General features: G+C 38.6%; 2 protein-coding genes across 3 annotated transcripts; one reads left to right on the plus strand and one right to left on the minus strand.

Annotated features, from left to right (window-relative positions):
* Positions 1-114: 114 nt before the first annotated feature.
* Positions 115-8,052, minus strand: znf592 (zinc finger protein 592). 2 transcript variants are annotated; one of them, XM_030732171.1, is made up of 9 exons: positions 7,915-8,052; positions 5,218-7,457; positions 4,523-4,701; positions 4,259-4,432; positions 4,013-4,172; positions 3,361-3,624; positions 2,373-2,485; positions 2,171-2,288; positions 115-2,056 (listed from the first exon to the last, which is right to left on the minus strand). In XM_030732171.1, the coding sequence occupies exons 2-9, from the start codon at positions 7,435-7,437 to the stop codon at positions 1,565-1,567; spliced, it is 3,720 nt and encodes a 1,239-aa protein (XP_030588031.1). In that variant the 5' UTR covers positions 7,438-7,457; positions 7,915-8,052; the 3' UTR covers positions 115-1,564. The 2 variants fall into 2 exon arrangements, with proteins under 2 accessions (XP_030588031.1, XP_030588030.1); XM_030732170.1 differs by having other exon boundaries at positions 2,147-2,288.
* A 4,348-nt stretch (positions 8,053-12,400) lies between these two features.
* slc28a1 (solute carrier family 28 member 1) lies at positions 12,401-18,699 on the plus strand. The gene is made up of 18 exons (XM_030732172.1): positions 12,401-12,438; positions 12,667-12,746; positions 12,822-12,898; positions 13,725-13,816; positions 13,962-14,151; positions 14,250-14,391; positions 14,581-14,694; positions 15,182-15,259; positions 15,342-15,422; positions 15,536-15,616; positions 15,730-15,855; positions 16,778-16,908; positions 17,009-17,177; positions 17,626-17,823; positions 17,972-18,053; positions 18,153-18,251; positions 18,338-18,446; positions 18,579-18,699. The coding sequence occupies exons 1-18, from the start codon at positions 12,435-12,437 to the stop codon at positions 18,697-18,699; spliced, it is 1,974 nt and encodes a 657-aa protein (XP_030588032.1). The 5' UTR covers positions 12,401-12,434.
* Positions 18,700-18,947: the final 248 nt, after the last annotated feature.

The raw sequence follows: 18,947 nt of genomic DNA on the forward strand, positions 1-18,947 counted from the left end.
GACCTTACTGCAAAACTGCTAATTATCAAAGCCTGATTACATAGAAATCCTTTCTACCCCACCATGTCTGTAATAAAAGACAAGATAGAGCAGATCTGTAATTAAATGCACCAATTTATTTGTGAGTACTTTAATGTAACAGCAAGGCACGTGGGCCACTGCATGCTTAACAGATGTTATGGCTTAAGAAATGTTGCAAATCCAGGTTTAATTGGCTACTGTAGAGTACACAAATTCCTAATCAAGTCCTCACTGTACACAGTATCAAAAGTACAAATATCTTTCAGCAAGCATTATAAAAGACAAATCGTGAACAAGTAATTCCTCTCAGCCACTGCAGGTAAACATCTGCAGTGTGGTGATACAGAGGGCTTACAGAGAATCAATGAGCTCACAGCACTTTCATAGAAAAGTTCATTTGTCAGTTAAGTCAATATGACCATAAAAAGACTTAATGTCATTCCCAGAATAATTTATAAAATTTATTAATGTGGGATAATACATTTTTAAACTATTTTTTTTAATTTATTTTACATTGCACTGAGATTAACTGCAACTTCTCAAAGCCTTTCAGCATTTAACAATCACTGCCATTTACCATGGAGGTAGGAACTGTCACGTAGTCAATACAAAACAAGAGGTGTTGCTTCACATATCAGAGCCTACAAACAAAAAGTATCCCCTTTTCCAGGCATTAATCTAAGAAATATTTTTCCTCTTAAGTCACTGTGTATTTATTCAGGTTCCCAGGTTCTGATTTATGAAACATTAACTCTGATATGCCGATGAATTCCACTCTCACACCTGCTCTGGATCATCCACAACAAATGTACCCTGATTTGACGTAACACTGACTGTTCGCTTGCCGGAAAAATACACTTCTGGCAATTTGAGGTATTTTCAATACTGCTGCAGAACACATGTAATACCTCTGTTTCTCCCAAACACGTGAAAGAAAAAAAACCCCAAACTAACAGAACAAAAAAAATAAAAATAAAGGCCAATCCATGAATGCAAAAGCACTACTTTTAAATGAATAGTGAACAATTTTTTGTTAAAAAGTATAAAATTCTACTAATCTTTAAAAAAAAAAAAAAAAAAAAAAAGCAGCCTGAATTTCACTCAGGTCTTAGTGTGAAGTATTAAAGAATTTGAAATAAAATTTAAATTATCATTGATTACAAAAAGTGAAACTCCACCCTTACACTGTTACAATAATCAACACCAAACCATAAAACAAAGACATTCCTGAGTCTCCTGTCTGGGTGGATGAAACATTTTTTTGTGTGTGTGGGGTGGGAGGGAACTATTTAACTGTAGTATGAGTGCAGTTATGTCTGAAAGGCAAGGTTAATATATTACCAACATACAAGGTTAAATAATAATAAAAAAGAATATGAAAATATTGTTCTGTATTAAATATATGGATCTGGTAGAATATACTGCACTGCCTCTTAATAGGTTATCTTTGTACCACCTGCCTAAAAACATTAAGCACCCCTTATGACTTTCACATGAAAACCAAGGATATTAAAGCAGCTTTAAAGCGGAGCTGAGGTGGCTCTCACTGCTGAAGAGAGACTGCTTTTGTCTGAGAGTGAGTGCTCAGATTTAAGTTACAGTCTGTGCTCTTGGAACAGTGAGGACTTTCTGGCTCTCCGGCCTGTGAGGGATCAGATTTGCTTCGATCTTCAAACAAATAGTTTTCCTCATCAGGTTCTGCTGATCCAACTGGCAGATTATCATGCTCCATCTCATGAACATCTTCCACTTCTTCCTTCTCTGGATCTTTAACTTTGTGTACAATGAAAAGATGTCTACTGAGAGACATCGCAGATGTGAAACACAGGCCACAGTGAAGGCACTGAGGAGTGTTTTCATCAGTTTTATGCTGAGGTATATGCTGCTGGAACTCTGCATTGCTGTCTGTGATGAAGCCACACTTTGAACAGCGGAACTGCATTTTCAGACGCTTAGCTGAAGGAACCTCGAGATTACCAGCAGGATCCTGACCCTCCATCTGCTTGCTCGCATCAGGTGTTGCTGATACAAGCCCCTAAAAATCACAAGTAGGACACTTAATACTGGTGAGCAGCACAATATGCAGCATTTATGTTGTTTGTGCTGAGAAATAATAAATTTCTACCTTGTCCAAAGCATTTATGCCTACCAGGATTGGTGTTTTCGGCATCTGGCCAAGATCCGGATTTTTTATTCCATGCATAAGACTGATGTGGTTCTTCAACATCACACTTGTCGTGAATATTGTATTGTTGCTCGTGCAATACCTAATGTAGAGGGAGGAGGAACCATTTAAAAACGGATTTGTGACTAAAGTTATTTGTTGGTTTTTCAAGATTTTCAAATCTTACCAACAGGTGTAAGCCCTCTTTTTCCCATCATGGTCATTGCGAATGTGTCGTCTCAGTCTGATTGCAGTGTTGAAAGACTGCTCACAATGTCGACATGGATACTTTTTCACTGACTGTTGACAAAAATATTGAGAAGAGAGCAGATGAGCTTCACTGATTTATACGGCATTGATTGTAAGTCAGAAAAAAAAAACTAAATAAAACTACAAAAAGTCAAACTGAAAATGTCAAGCAGTTGAGAATAACCAACAGTGCTTAAGCAAAACAGAGTAAAAACTTCTGTTGATTGTCTCATGCCAAACAGGCATCCATCCACTCTGACCTAGAGGTCCTGGACTCATTTCAGCATTACTGCTTATGAGGTACTCACGGCTGTTGGAAGAGTTTATGTTTACACAATTCTCAGGTAGAAAATGTGGTTATATGGAAGAGAACTGGTGGAGCAAGTGTTTATTTGTTGGTTCAATTATTTGACTTTTATTACGACCCAACACGTGTTTGGAAAAGTCTGCGCAGTCTCCTCAGATGCTATTGTTTCAGTTTCTTCAGTTGGAAATTCTCCTGTTTTGTTTTTTTTTTCTTTTTTTGCTTTTTGCAGGCGCTACTGCTTTCTCCATGATGCACTTGGAGGTAAAAGTGTTTCTTTATATAAAAATGGGGGCGTAGCAGTATATTTATTCCAGAATAATTCCAATTCACTACCATTCATGGGATGGTAAGAACAAAATAATCAAATAAATATTTTTATTTGATAGCAACATGAAAATTCAAGGGATCAGAAAGTACCATAGTCTTAATACATGAATCTGGACAAGTCTTTGCATGATTTACTGATGCTGCAGTCTGAGCTACCTTCTGTGTCACACTGTTGGTATATTTATCAAAGATTTTAAGAAGATATTAACTCAAACAAGATGCATCTAAGAGTGCAACACCCGTTAATGTTTTGCTTCAACACACGCCAGTGTGGGCATCAATGCACCGTTACCTTTCCGTGTTTGGTCTTGACATGCGAAACGTAGGTGTCTCGCTCAGTGAACTGCTGGAGACACTCGCTACATGTCCAGCCAGCGGGTTTCACGCGAGTTGGGATTTTGCCGTTTTGCTCAGACTTCTCTCTAGGACCACCTGTTTGTTTAACAGGGTAGTGACGCTTCAGTTTTTGGGCAGAGTGAGACTCCTGGTACCAGTCAGCCTGCACTGTTTCTTTGTTCTTCTCTGTGTCTTCTGTCATGTTTCCTACATGCACACCCTGCAGAACACACAATTGTGCTTCAAGTTACTTAATATGGTATTAAATTCAGTATTTACTCAGCAACATTTGACTGTATGCCAGAGTTTTGACAAAAGAACAATATTGTTAGACCGTGCACCATGTTGCTCTCTCTGCATCACGTACAGGTTTGAAATGTTTAACAAAGTAACAACATGAAACAGAACAAAACCTTACTTTCACTGGACACATTTAGTAATGTTTCTATGGACTAAGCTGTCTTTTTCAGATTTCTAAAAACAGGTGTGGGCAAACATATAAACTCCTAAAGTCATCTCATAGAGATCACTATTTGATATATATATATATATATATATAAAACATATAAAGTATGTCTTAATAAAATGTACATATATTTAGGGCTAACCTTGAAGTGCTGCATTAACAGCTGCTTTTGGGGAAAGACCGAGTTGCATTCTGGACACTTGAATACAGATGTAACACGCTTGCTGGCATTCTGATGGAAATGCTGAAACAGTATCTGCTTTTTCTTGAAAATTTTCTCACAGGAGCACTTTAAGATTAACCTACAAAAGAAAGAGAAAACCATTACAAGAGCCTGTGAAAAGTAACCCACAGCTTTCAACAGGCAGGTCATGAGACATTAACTTACTCAGGAGTTATTTTGTTAGTGCTGTGTTTATTTTTCAAATGCAGTTCACAGCTGTCGGAGGTCTTGAATGCAACTGGACAAATGGAGCACTTATACAAGACTTCACAGTGTTTCTCTTCGATGTGAACCTTTTGTCCTTGAAGAGTCCGGAAAACCATATCACAGTGAAGACATCTGGGAAAGAAAAGAAAAATATTTATTGTAACAATGTCCTGTACACAGTGGGGAATTTTTAATAAAACTTGCATTTCTTAAGTTACTTACTTGTACCAAGCCTTGCGAGCATAGTGCAGACAGTTTTCCCTGACATGCTTTTGGATGTCTGCAGAACGACACAGGGCACCACACTCAGGGCAGCAATAAGGGGACTTATGTGCATGAATGCGTAGGTGAGCTCTGAAGCTGCACTTGTTGGGCAGCAACATTGAGCAAACTTTACAGATCTGTTATTTAACAACAGAAAAGAGCAAAAAGATAGTTAAAAAAAAATGGAAAAAACACAAACAACAGTGCTTTTTAAAGGACAAGTCTGGTGATATAGAGAATGTCTATATTATTTTTTATAGAGAATAAATAAATTCAACTCTAAAAAAATAAAGTAGGAACTTATCATAGAAACAAGTAGCCTGTCTGTAGCTAGAATCACCTTAGTCATCCACACATCAGCTTTTGTTCAGAAACAAATCAGATCAATTAGCCACACGATGGAACCAGACATGATATGATACCATTATGATAAACCTGGGAAGTGTATATCAAATGTGCTAAAGTAGCCCCCAAAATGCACTTTTTTACTTCTGTTTGAGTGACATTTGTAGATTAAAAACCATTTAAGAGTTAGAGCTAATAAGCTTGGATACTTGCTAAATTCTCCAAGGCAGATGAAAAACTGTTTTGGCCTTTTCATGTGAATTGTTGTTGAATACGCTTATACTTGAATACGCTAACTAACAACTCACCAGCTCTTCTGTATCTTCTGACAGCTTCTGGTAATGGCCTGCAAGTGCTTTGTAGTCAGGCAACTTTTTGTTACACTCCAAACAACGAGGTCGATGGCGGATGACACTTTCCGGATATAAAGGCAGGACAGGTTCGCTTTTAGGCAAGCCTAATGGTGAGGAGTAAGCGCCCACATTGACTGGTTCAGTACTCAGGGGCACAAACATTTTTTCCTCCGCTATGGGCTTCAAATTGAGCTGTGTGCACTGCATCACCGTGCCATTGTTCTTGTGTTCTCTTGCGTGAGCCAACAAGGCACACTTGTTAAAAAACACCAAAGTCTTTGCGCAGTGTGTACATCCTACTTCAATGTGAACACTCCTCCTGCTGTAATGAAATGCAAGACTCTTCTCCACCCCAAAGGAGTCCCCACACTCAAGGCAAGAGTATCCATGTGGTGGAAGGTTGATATTGCTCCCAGGAGGGGGGTTCAAGTTTGGCACATATGTAGGCACAGGGTTGGCACTGGTCAATAGTCTGTTTAAGGTTCCCGCAGCTGTGTTCGGATTTGATGTGCGGGGATAAGGGCTGGCTGTTTTGACCTGATGCACTAATGGGACAGTACTGTAGACTGTGGAGGAGAGTGTGTGTTGACTTTGCTGATAGGAGGTGGACCGTGCAGCTACTGAAGCAGCAACGCTGTGAGGGACAAGGTTTAGACTAGCTAAGTGCATTGCTTTTGGTAGGAAGTTTGTGCTAGCTGCATTGCCTGTAGTGGGTGATACTCTCTTTGGTTTCTGCACTTGATGTGAGGCAGATCTTTTCACTTTAGTATTATGGACTACTGTTGCAGGGCACTTTAGACCTGACCTCCGGGAGCTTTCCTCCGACTTTCTGTTTGAAACTTTTCCTGGAGGTGTATTGGCTGTGTTACCTTTAGTCTGTAACCCAACAATGCTATCAGGAGTTCGAGACTGATGTGGAGATAAGTTACAGTACGAATCTTCACTAATCATACTCTGCGATGGAGAGGATTCGTAGGCAGAATGGGCGTCGTCATTTTCTGAATCGGGGAGCACACTGGTGACAGTGCGTTTTATCTGCCCAGATGTGGTTTTAATGGTCTTAATTCTGACCTTGGGTATGGCTGGGGGTGAACCAGATACCACTGCAGGAGATGCTTTGCCACTACTATCACTGCAGATACTCACAGGGCTGTCAGAAGGTTTCCTTAACCGTTTTACCACTTCAAGTGGACTTCTGGGACTTCGTGGGGATATGGGCACCTTGGGGCTAGATTTCATGCAGTCATTTTTAACAGCTGGGTATTCTCTGTGATTTGTCTGCTCACTGGGATCTTTTCTAGCATTCAGAGCTGCCAGAGCATCTAGACAAGAGGATAATTTAGATGTCTGAGACTTGACATGTGGATAAGAGATGGGAACATCCACTGTCGCTCCTGAATTGCAGTTGGTCTCAGTGAAGTTCTGGTTACTGATTTGTGGGGGTAATTCACTGTGCAGTCCAGGCATTTTCGCTGCTTCACTACTACCACAAATGTCAGAAGGCTCCTCCCTTCTAGTATTTTCTGCTCCTTTAATCCTCTGTATGTTCTTGTAAATATCAGAGTTCTTGGAAGAGTTATCAAACATGCTGAAGTCCATTTTCTTGGGATTGTCTGGGCCTGAAGTGTCCAAAATTGAAGCTTCTGGGAAACAGAGTCTCTCTTCTTTTGGATGCATTTCATCTCTGCTTGACTGGTTGTCTTCATGCTCAGGACTGGAGACCGGACTAAAATGTGACAGTGGCTGAGAAAACAATGGTGCCTCATTGGGTATAGGTTCCTTTCCAGGAAGTTCACTTGAAGTTCTCCCATTTAAAGCGGAAGCAAATGATTTGGAGAAGCCAGCACTAGTTGTCTCAGCAGAATCCACATTGGTCTCTTGTCCCCTAAATCCATTTTGTAATGTTGGTCCTGGGTGAAGCCTATCACCAAAATCTTCCAGCAACTCCTGCCGACTTGTATTTTTCACAATAACACTTACAGCTGGGATATCTGCCGGTGGGACAGCTTGGTTAGTCAGTAAGCCGTCATCCAGGCACAACCCTGTGTGTTTCAACTGACTTTCCGCCTCCTCATGACTCCCCTGGATGGGCTCTTTGGCATCCAATCCAGTTGCATCTGGGATGTCAAAAGCCGCCAGGAGATCATCAAAATCTGGGGTTTTCATGTCACCCATGGCTGTAGGGTTTCACAAACCTACAAAAACACACGCAGTTTTAACTTAACATATTATATTTCAACTTCAACTACACACCAGACACCAGGGAGTGAGCTTAAATAAGCGTTAAAATAAAAAACGACTGTTTTAAGAATTGATGAGTAACTATTTAGCAGCTGGGAAGCGTCATATGTCAACGCTAGCTTTAGCTAGAAAGCTAAACATGGGCAAGATCTGCAGCGTACGTGCAGCTAACGCTAAACATGCAATAAAACACACATCACATGCAAATTAACATACAGCACAAACTTTCAAGCTCTCGACAACCCACTCAGTGGATAAATGCTGTAGAAGATGTACACAGGTGCCAGCTAAAAGTTAGCCACATAACGGAGCCAAGCAAGCGAGTTAGCACCTATATTAGCAACATGCTACAGCGCAAATAATTCAGCCAAAGGAGTAAACGCGTCAGAAATCGATGCACAGGGTGTTTACCATTTGATCCGAGTGTGTTAAACAGCTCTAGTAAACTAGTTATACAGCCATTTAACTGTCTGCACTAAGTGTTCACAAGCTAGGCTAGGCTGTTTTAAGGTTTCATAGCTAGGCTACAAGCTACTGACGTTAACTTCGTTTTCCTTTTCCTCTATGGGAGATTCAAACCCTCGGCACTGTCTTACAGACCTGAGGTTGCTGCGACAGTGACCGCTTTACGATAATATTAAAGGTCCACTACAGTGTTAATTTTGACAGCAAATATTGATTTAGTTTTAGTTATAGTCTTTTGACGAAAATGTAATTTAGCTTTAGTCATTTGAATTGTTTTAGTTATAGTCTAGTTTTAGTCGATGAATTATCTAAGAATGTAGTCGACCAAATCTACAGTCGATTTAGTCACTAAAATATAAAGGGTGTAAAATGTAAATGCTTTTTCTTCAGTTCCCTTAAATTAGTCATTATACACACTTATACAAAATTAAACATTTATTAAAAGTTATGGAATATTATTAATAATATTAACATTAGCGTTTCACCTGCTTCCCACTCACCTGATCATTAACACTACTTTACTGAGATAATACCAGCGTTTTACAGCAGGACAGCTCTGAAAGGTACAGGGCAGTGTTTAGGACTAAGATTAGGAAAATGATAATCCACTGCGGTGTGGTGATTTTCTCTAAACACAAACGCTAAACTGGGAAAAACACTTTACCCTGCATGACATTAAAATACTTACCTTTGCATTGAGATCTGGATGACTGTTTGCAGAGAATTGTTGTGTTTTTACCCGAGATACTATCTCGGAGATAGTTGCCCTACATGGTTTATACATCGTTTTGTTTGTCACAACGTCAAAGGACAAACGTGTCCATACATCGGCTCTTCTCTTTCTCCCTGCTGACATTGTTTACATAACTTAGTTCTATCGGAAGTAACGACAAATCACAGGCTAGTTTGGCCTTCCCGGGTTTAGAGAAAATTTGTGCAACTGTGCGCTTGATTGGATGTTTTCCTAACTTGTCCCGCCCTGTCACAAAATTAAATCAGTTCTGATTGGATGCTGTCCTCGCCAAGCATTTTCATCTCGTTTTCATTCGTCGATGAAAGTATCAATTAATTTCGTCATCATTTTTTATCCTTTTAGGTAGTTTTTATTTAGTTATCGTCTCGTTTTTGTCATGAAAAAAGGGTCGTCGACGAAAACTATGACGAAAATATTTCATCAACGAAATTAACACTGATTGCAGTTGCACCAATTCAGCATCATACCAGGTGTCCCTATGCTCTTTTATGAATTTCTTAAAGCTCTTGCCTTTAGTTAGTTAACTTTAGTTAACTGAAAGGCAACTGCAGTAATCAAGCCTTGCTATACTAAACTCGTTTTAAAGAAAAGTCAAGCTCCAAAGACACTAAATCATACAGTTCCCATAATGCAACCAAATAGTGCTATTCACCAGAAACCCCTGAGGAAAATCTCTCAGGTCCAGATGAAAGCAAAATACCGCGACATATTGTAAAACACTCTGCAAATATGTTTAAATCAGGATTATGTAAACAAAGAGATCTGGACAAAGATGCGCATATTATTTTTTTCTGCTAAATATAATCTCTCACAATGAGGAGACAGCCTACAGGAGAGAGGTCTCCCGCCTGGAGAACTGGTGCCAGGAGAACCACCTCCTGCTCAACGTCAGCAAAACGAAGGAACTGATTGTGGACTTCAGCAGGAAGCAGCAGAGGGACTACCATCCACTTGTCATCAGTGGTGCTGAGGTGGAAAGAGTGGACACTTTCAAATACCTGGGAGTGACCATCTCACAGGACCTGTCCTGGACTCATCACAGAAACATCACTGTGAAGAAGGCCAGACAGCGTCTCTACCTCCTCAGGCGGCTGAGAGACTTCAAGCTCCCACTCAAGGTGCTCAGGAACTTTTACACCTGCACCATCGAGAGCATCATGCGTGGGAGCATCACCACCTGGATGGGAAACTGCACCAAGCAGGACTTCATGGCCCTAAAAAGGGTGGTTCGTTCAGCTGAACGGACCATCAGAACCACCCTCCCCAACCTGCAGGACATTTACACCAAGCAGTGCAGGCTGAGGGCCATGAAGATCCTAAAACAGCCCAGCCACCCCGGACACTCTCTCTTCTCCCTGCTCCCATCAGGCCGGCGTTACCGCTGCCTGAGGACTAAGACTGAAAGGTTGAAGAAGAGTTTTTACCCACAAGCCATCTGTCTGCTCAACTCTGAGCCCTAACTGGACCATTATTGCACAATGTAAATATTATAATTTATAAAAGTGTGTATAGTGTATAGTATATAGAGTATAGTGTATAGTGTGAATTACTTTTTTTATTTTTATTCTTCTTATTTATATGTGTGTGTATATATGGTTGCAGGTACAAAATACATTTCACTGTGCATTGTACTGTGTATAACTGTGCATGTGACAAATAAACACTATCTTAATCTTAATCTTAATCTTAAATCTTAATCTTAATCTTATAATGTTTTTAGAACCGTACCAACATCATTAACTACCACTTGGACGTTGATCTTGCAGCATGCTCAGTCCTCAAGTCCACTTTTGCAATCTGGTTCTTCATCATCCTTTTGATTTATAATCAAGATGTAAACAAAGGAAAGGCTCCAGGTTGTAAATTACAGGGCACACGCAGCTAAAGATGAGCATTTGTTTTACTGTTGGTTTTTATTGCACTCCAAGGATTTCCTGGCCAGCAGCATTCCTGCAGGATTGGTTTTCCAAGTGAAATAAAAGGGGGAAAAAAAAGGTTTATTAGGCTACCAGTTAACTGGTACGCTAGTACAATCTGAAATTAAACTGGCAGTCGTAAAACTGTAAGTAAAACTGTCTTATTGGCAGTAATTTGGAAAGTACTGCCCAGTTGCACCAGTCTCATTTGGTAAGGAGGGTTTTTTGAAAGATACATGACCCCAGCAGTTGGGAAAGAGCAGTTGGGAAAGAGCCAATATTCTAGTGAAGGAGCTCGTTATTACTGTCCTGTAAGACAGAGCCGAGGGCTATGAAGGCATTATAGTCTTCTTCCCGATAATCAGGGTTTCCAGAAGCCACACATTAAGTTTACAGGCTCATGCACTTTGTCATTTGATAACAATAAGCAAATAAAAGCTTTATGAAGTGTAACCTTAACAGAAGTAACATGTTAGTGACTGTATGCACTGATATTTGAGAGATAAGACAAATTTATTTTGCTGGTTTGTGAATCATACATACTAAAATATAAATTGACAAATTCATCAAACTCAGGTTAATGATGGAAAAAATAGAGGGTTTCTTACTGCATTAACCGTACATTAATCACATTTGACTGCCAAACCGAGTGTGCTGGGAAATTAATATAAAAAGAACACCTCAGGCTGCTGAATGTTAATGTTAATGTTGTGCTACAAAATCTGTTACTGGTTATTAAGATCTGCTAATGGATTTCAGGTTGCCAGGCTTTCTAACTGAAGGCAAATGACCTGCACTTTTAAATATTAATTATTTTTTATCACTTCCTCCATACAGAACGAGCTCCCATTGAGTGTTACCAAGCATGCACTAACTGTATTTCAAAGGAATCATAGATTTTTATGTGCTAGGCAAGATTATATTTAACCAGGAGAAAGCAGAACAAACAGCTGGTGTTATATCCAATCGTGAATCATCACCATTAAAGTAAAGTACAGGTTACGCTGCAATATACTTAATTGACCAGATAACAGCTGCGGCTGATTTTAATGCTCTCTGATTCTGGAGTATTGAGTGTGATTGTTCTTCAAAACAATCATTAAAAAAAAAAAAAAAAAAAAAGCTTTAATACAAATTAACTAGACACTGCTGGCTTTGACTCACCAAAAAGAGTATGTATTAAAGCCTTTCAGGGCATAAATGGTAGCAAATATTATGGTTACTTTTTTTAAAATTAGAGTTACATGTTTTTTAGGGGTTTAATTTTGAAGTTATTAGCCACAAACTGAGCAGCATTTTTAAGGTACATTAACATAACTGTAGACTAAACCGTGATGTAATGGCTACTTATTCTTGATTATCATATGCGTTACTCAGAAGCTTGACAGAAATTTATTTTTAGACAGCCATCTTTGCAAATGGGACTTTTCTATGACTTATAGATGGAGCACACCCTCCTAAAGATAAAGTCATGATTGAGCCACTATGTTTCCAGTGAAATTACCTAATATCAGCCTATTGAGAGCAAATTCAAGGCTTATCTTGCGTCATTTCAGCGATTCGGGGCATGAAAAACGTGGTCAGCCTCACATCTCAAAAGTATTGCTTCATAAGGTGTGTTAAATCGTTTCCCCAGAATGAAACAAACATCCCTGTCATGTACTTCCTGAGAGACTGGAGCAGTACATTACGTGTCTGTTAATTAATGATAAGATGTTTCATTGAGGGCAGAGTATGTTTTGCTGCAGTGTATTTTACAGCACAGCACTTGACAGCTGGGTCTAGGAGGACACACAATGAGTAAGCCATTAACTCTGCTTTTGTTCTGCTGTTGTAAACTTGTATTTTTGCTCAACAGTTTTCACAAGATCTAATTTCAGGATTATGTGGACATATTTTAGGCTTCCCTTATCTCACAGAGCAAAAACAGATGTGATTTGTTATTTATTTGTCGCTCCGGGTTGTTCAGGTTGAAGCTGTTTTCTCATTGTCAGCTGCATGGAAGTGAATGATGATTCTGTTTTTCAGCGGACCAAAGCAGTGCCCATGTTAATAAGATAAGCTACACTAATGGAAATGGTGTGGACAACCAGGCTTTTGAAATACAGGTATGTGCTACATCCTCCTATATTTTACTTTAAAATGTTTTTTTTTTTAACAATGAAATGCCTGTATTTTCTTAGGAGGATGACATTAATGAGTCTAACAGCATCAAAAGTGAGACCAAAAAGCCCAAAAAGGGGCTGGGATCATACTTAAGGTATGTCAGTTCAAGTAGTTGCTGTTTTTAGAACTTAAAACAGCAACTACAGATACTGTAGTGCAGATTTATTGTGAGTTCGGTATTTCTGGGTGTAGTTTTTACAGCAGGTGCTCTCCTGTCCTTTATTTATATCAAAGTTTGTGTGCATATGTTACACAAAATATGTGTAGCTGTATTCTGTGACTGTTAAGATTGGATTATTGTTACACTACATGAACAAAAATCTTGGGCCACAACTTTTAATCTTTGAATTCAGGTGCTTTCAGTCCCATTGTCACATCTGTATAAAATCATGCAGTCTGCCTTTGCAAGCGTTTGTCAAGAAAGTTTTAGAGTTCACTGAATTTGGGCGTGTAACACTGTAACATGATGCCACAGCTGCAACAAGTAGGTCTGTGAAATTTCTTCCTTCCTAGTTGTTCTACAACCAACTGTAAATATTATTGCAAAGTGGTAGCGTTTAGTAACCACAGCAACTCAGCAACAAAGTGGCTAAAGTTAGAGAGTGAGGTCACCAAGTGCTGAGGCGTTTAGTGTCTAAAAGTCGCCAATGTGAGTCAGCAACTGCAGAGCTCCAAATCTCCTTTGCCATTAACATCAGCACAAAAACTGTGTGCCAGGAGCTTCATGGCATTCGCTTCCATAGTGAAGCAGCTCCTGTACGTGTACCGTGTAGGTGACCCAGTACTTTTGTCCATATAGTTTATACAGCACTTGAAAACAAGTAGAATCAAATCATTTTCTAATTACTCAAGAGAACTGCATTGAAAATATGCTTTATACCCAGTTTGACTTTACTTCTGTTTTTTTTTCTGTACTTCAGCCAAGTTTCCAGACCAATTAATGCCACAGAGAATTACATCAAGGCTCATTCAAAACCCTTCAAATACATTGTCCTGGGTATACTTGGAGCAGGTAATAATTTATGAACCATCAGTTTATTCAGCAGAAATGTATTCAGTAGGATGTCCCTTACACAGGGAATACTTGTGAAATTTCTTTGAATAAAATAATTTCAGTATAGACAATGATCATGATCAACTGCCTTTCTCTTCTGTAGGTTATGTGGCGTACTTCATTGCAGCATGTGTATTGGATTTCCACAGGGCCATCGCTCTTGTGGTCCTGACCAGTTTGGCTGTTGCTGCTGTATCACTGGAACTTTTGAAGAAGTACAAGGGGAAAAGCATTGGTCGGTGTTTCCAACCTGTTGTCAGATGCTTTAAATCCAACTTGAAATGGCTAAAATGGTAAATGAAATCAAAGTTTAGTGAAATAACAGACTCCTTGTGATGCAACTTGTTGTTATACTGTAAGTCATGGTGTGTGGCTTTAATGTGTTTTGCAGGGTTTTCATTGTAGCCGTTGTGGTCTTGCTTGTGTTATGGCTCGTTTTAGACACAAGAAAGCGTCCTGAGCAGCTGATCTCATTTGGCGGTGTGTGCATGTTCGTCATGCTTATATTCCTCTTCTCAGCGCACAGGGCAATGGTTAGTTTTCCACTGAGTCATAACCATTACTACAATGGCATCTCTTTTGAAAGAGTCTTGGGTGTCATATCTGATGTGTAGCTGAGACTCCTCATATTATTTGAACTTGTGCCTCTGCCATCTTAAGGTTTAGCTGAGGTGCTTCCTAGTAATAATAACTGAAGTATTTTTTTCCTCATATCTGTTTAGGTATCATGGAGGCCTGTGTTTTGGGGTCTCGGGTTGCAGTTCTGTATCGGCCTTTTTGTTATACGAACGGAGCCTGGACTTATAGCTTTCGACTGGCTTGGAAAACAAGTGCAGGTATTATATTAGAATGTGTATTTGACTGTTTATTGTAAATTATAGTGATGGCTCATATAAAGGCGACTTGTACTAGCAATTTAAGGATTAACTGTTCAGCATAAAGCTCCCAATTAACATTATTATTCATTCTGTTATTTTATTATCCATTTACCTTCCATTTAAATTGGAGACTTGTATGACACATCGAACTGGGCACATTTAATTTATGGAGGCACGCATGCTTATCTTTAGAGCTGCTTTATTATCATGTTCAGCCTTACACTTTGGTCGGTCCTCCAAGGGTTAAGTGTGTGCATAGGCACGTGGATTGGTAATTAATACATAATATTTTTTACAACCTATTATCTCTACTAATCAGCAGCTTTATTTCCCATAGTAAAATGTGCTGGTATGTGTATCCAAACTCTCATAAATTCATTAACTAAGTAAATTAATAATGCAATGAAATGTAATCAAGAATTTCCCTTTTACAATATAATTTCAGATATTTCTCGATTATACCAAAGAAGGGTCATCGTTTGTTTTTGGCGATAAGTTGATTGAAGATATTTTTGCCTTTCAAGTAAGTGAATGAGTGGGCCCTCAACCATGATTATAAATGATTTAACTTCAACTCTAACCTGAGTTTTATGATTTCTCCTCAGGCTTTGCCCATTGTTATTTTCTTTAGCAGCGTGATGTCTGTCCTTTACTTTTTGGGGATTATGCAGTGGCTCATTTTGAAGGTAAAATGTGTCCCTCGCAGCATCCTGAATGATTCTGTAGGTCCGGGTGCATATTGTTTATACGGTAATAATCTGTGACCAAAGGGCCATGTTTTTCTTTTTTGTTCATGCAGATCTCATGGGTTATGCAGATAACAATGGGAACCTCTCCCACAGAGACCCTGAGTGTGGCAGGCAATATATTTGTTGGGCAGGTACTTGTTGTTAAAATGTTTTGTTTGACACTAATTTAAGAACATTTTATTTGCATTTTTGTATGCGCGGTTGTGAATAACTGCTGAAAAAAAATACTTTTTTTGTACATTAGACTGAAGCACCGCTGCTGATTCGTCCCTATTTGAAGGACATGACCAAATCAGAGATCCATGCTGTTATGACTGGTGGATTTGCCACAATTGCAGGCAGTGTCATGGGGGCATTCATCTCATTTGGGGTGAGATAAAATTTTTCTTACCAGTATATAATGCACATATATATTATTAGGAATACTATACTTGTATAATGCATCTTATCACATATATAAGTATTTATTAGAAAGTGCTTCGCAACATATAAAACATACAAAAGAAAGAGACAAAGATAAGAGCATAAAAAATGAAACAGGAGCCAGAAAATTGTATTAATAATTGGTACATTAAAAACAATCCAGTACTGATTTCTGGCTCAAGGACATTTGCTGTTAATTTAACCTGCTGAGACAGAACAAGCACAGCACCGTGTCTCTGTTACCGCAGGAACATTAAGTGTAAGGAGGTAACTGCTCAGCTGGACTGAGGCTTTGAAGTGATTTGCAAACAATGTCAAATAAGCAGCCAGTTAAAAAAAAAGCCTCCTAATGTCAACATTAAAAGGAAAAAAGAAAAACAGACTGAACCCTGGGGTGCATCTACCTGGAAATACACATGAATACCCAACACAGACCAGTTAGGTCTTGGAGCTGAGAAAAAAGCAGCTTCTGAGGTTTCTTGGAGGAAAGGGTCACTGAAAAGTGTCCTAGCTTCATTTTCAGTTTTGGTAGTTCTGCTGGGAAGCAACGTCACCCAGAATTAAACAGGAAAAGATGCTAGCTGGTAGAGAGATAGGTGTGACTCCATATCTTATCTAACATTATATTTTTATATGGGTAAAAAGCTGAACAAGCATAATAAAAACATAATGAGGACTGATATCAGTAGCTGTGTTTACTTACTTTTGCTTACCAGCAACAGCTTTTAGCTGTCAGCAGTTTGCGATGTAGATGCAATTTACATGATTTAACATGTGTTATTTGCTCTGTCAGGTTGATGTGCAGTTCTAGTCAGTCACAACACTAATTGCTACACTGTTATGTTATGTTCTTTAATTGTATTTCACAGATTGATGCGTCTTCCTTGATATCAGCCTCTGTGATGGCTGCTCCATGTGCGCTGGCAATCTCCAAGCTTTCTTACCCAGAAACAGAGGAGAGTCGCTTTAAATCAAAGCAGAATATCAAAGTGGCTTCTGGGTGTGTACACATTTGAATCTCTTCTCATAATGCTGTTCATTTTTTTTAAAAATTATTAATATTTTCCCTGCATTTGTTTTATTCATTTTTAACTTTTTAGCGATGAGCAAAACATTCTGGAAGCAGTCAGCAGTGGAGCATCCGCGTCAATAGGTCTCGTTGCTAACATTGCAGCAAATCTTATAGCCTTTCTTGCTATCCTTGGATTTATAAATGCAGCTTTGAAATGGCTTGGAGGAATGGTGGGAAATCCTGATGTCACATTTCAGGTGTGTTTTAACAAAAGAAGATTACTGTGGTATCTTGATAATTTTGGAAACTCCTTAGGTTTTAGAATTAGATTTTTATATTGTAATATTATTATGAAAATTCAGCTAATGGCAATAGAAAGTTATCTAATAATGAACACCTATATTTAATAATTTCAATAATGATATTGTAATATTTAGCATTTTAATATCTGGGATAGGTCATTAATTTCCAAGGTTTTACATGTTACTGCATGTAACATGTAAAACCATCTTGTCCATAGCAGGTCAAAAAATTAGGTAAATACTACTTCTTATGAACTACAAAACATGATATATTACACTGTCATTATTTATTTAACAAAAACTGAGCCAAAATGCAGAAGCAGTGTTTGCTTACTTTTTATTGAGAATTTAACATATTAGTTTAACAAATTCCAAATAACCACTATCTTCTCTTTGTTTGTAGTTAATTTGCTCGTATGTGTTTATGCCCTTGGCCTTCATGATCGGAGTGCCATATGACGAGAGTTTCATTGTGGCTGAGCTAATTGGCACAAAACTCTTCCTCAATGAGTTTGTGGCTTACCAGACATTATCTAAATTGAAGCAAAACAGGCTCGATGGACTTCCTGAATTTACTGAAGATGGAAAACAGTGGATATCTGTGAGTAAAAGCTTTTAGTTTGGAGTATATTTTAAATATTGCCAGTATGAATGTGCCACTATTCGTTGCACAGAAAACAGACTTTCTAAATTCTTTTTTTTTTTTTTTACATGATGTGCAGTCACATAACATGTTTTTCTTGTTTCAGGTCCGATCAGAAACTCTTACCACTTATGCTCTTTGCGGGTTTGCTAATTTCAGTTCACTGGGCATTGTGATTGGAGGCCTTTGTGAGTATTTAATCATATCATTGTCACATTTTTTGTCTTGACCCAGAATATATTCTCTCAGTAAAGATTTCTGACACAGTGTATTTTCTTCTCTCAAAGCATCTATATGCCCATCAAGAAGAAATGACATCTCAGCTCTGGTGCTTAGAGCCATGATCACTGGGACTTGTGTATCTCTCGTCAATGCTTGCATTGCAGGTAGTTTTTTTCCTGTGTTTCCAGTGTCTCTTCACAGCATTGCTCTGTGGAGTTTTTACTGAGCAGCTCTCACTTTGATTTCTCAGGTATCCTCTTTGTTCCTCCATTTGACTGTGTGCAGCTTTTTGGGGCATCATCAGCTTTCAATCCCACAGATTCAAACATTCAAACTTGCTGTCAAGACCTCATTAAAAGGTATGCATTTACATTTTAATTAAAAAAAAAGGCTTGTGGTTATGAGTACATGTCTAATGTGTATGCAGGCAATTAAGTATCTCTTTGTAATGTGTTTCTATATGTTTATATCTCAAATTAATTCTTTTGCAGTACCATAAAGAATGGGACCATCTCATTTGAAGGAATATGGAACAATGTAGCAAATGCCACAATATTTCTCTCCAAATGTTGCCAGTGTTGTGGTCTTCCTGATGTGGATGTTTGTATATAGAGAAGAGCAATACATAGCAGTAAGCCACATGCAAAAACATTTCTATTATTATTCTGTTATTTTTTCTGTGAGGTTTGCAAGTATAAGTGTTCAATTTGCTTGATTCACCAATGTCTAATTGGAAAAGGTTATTGTGAATCACTTATGCCCACAAAAACTGCCAACAAGCTACCTGATCCGCTTTAGTTGACAAGTTTAGCACTGTCAGAAGTCATATTAAAGTACCAAAACAATAAAATATTAACTGA

The sequence above is a fragment of the Archocentrus centrarchus genome, chromosome 6 (genome assembly GCF_007364275.1).
Source record: "Archocentrus centrarchus isolate MPI-CPG fArcCen1 chromosome 6, fArcCen1, whole genome shotgun sequence".
NCBI classification, from domain to species: Eukaryota; Metazoa; Chordata; class Actinopteri; order Cichliformes; family Cichlidae; genus Archocentrus; species Archocentrus centrarchus.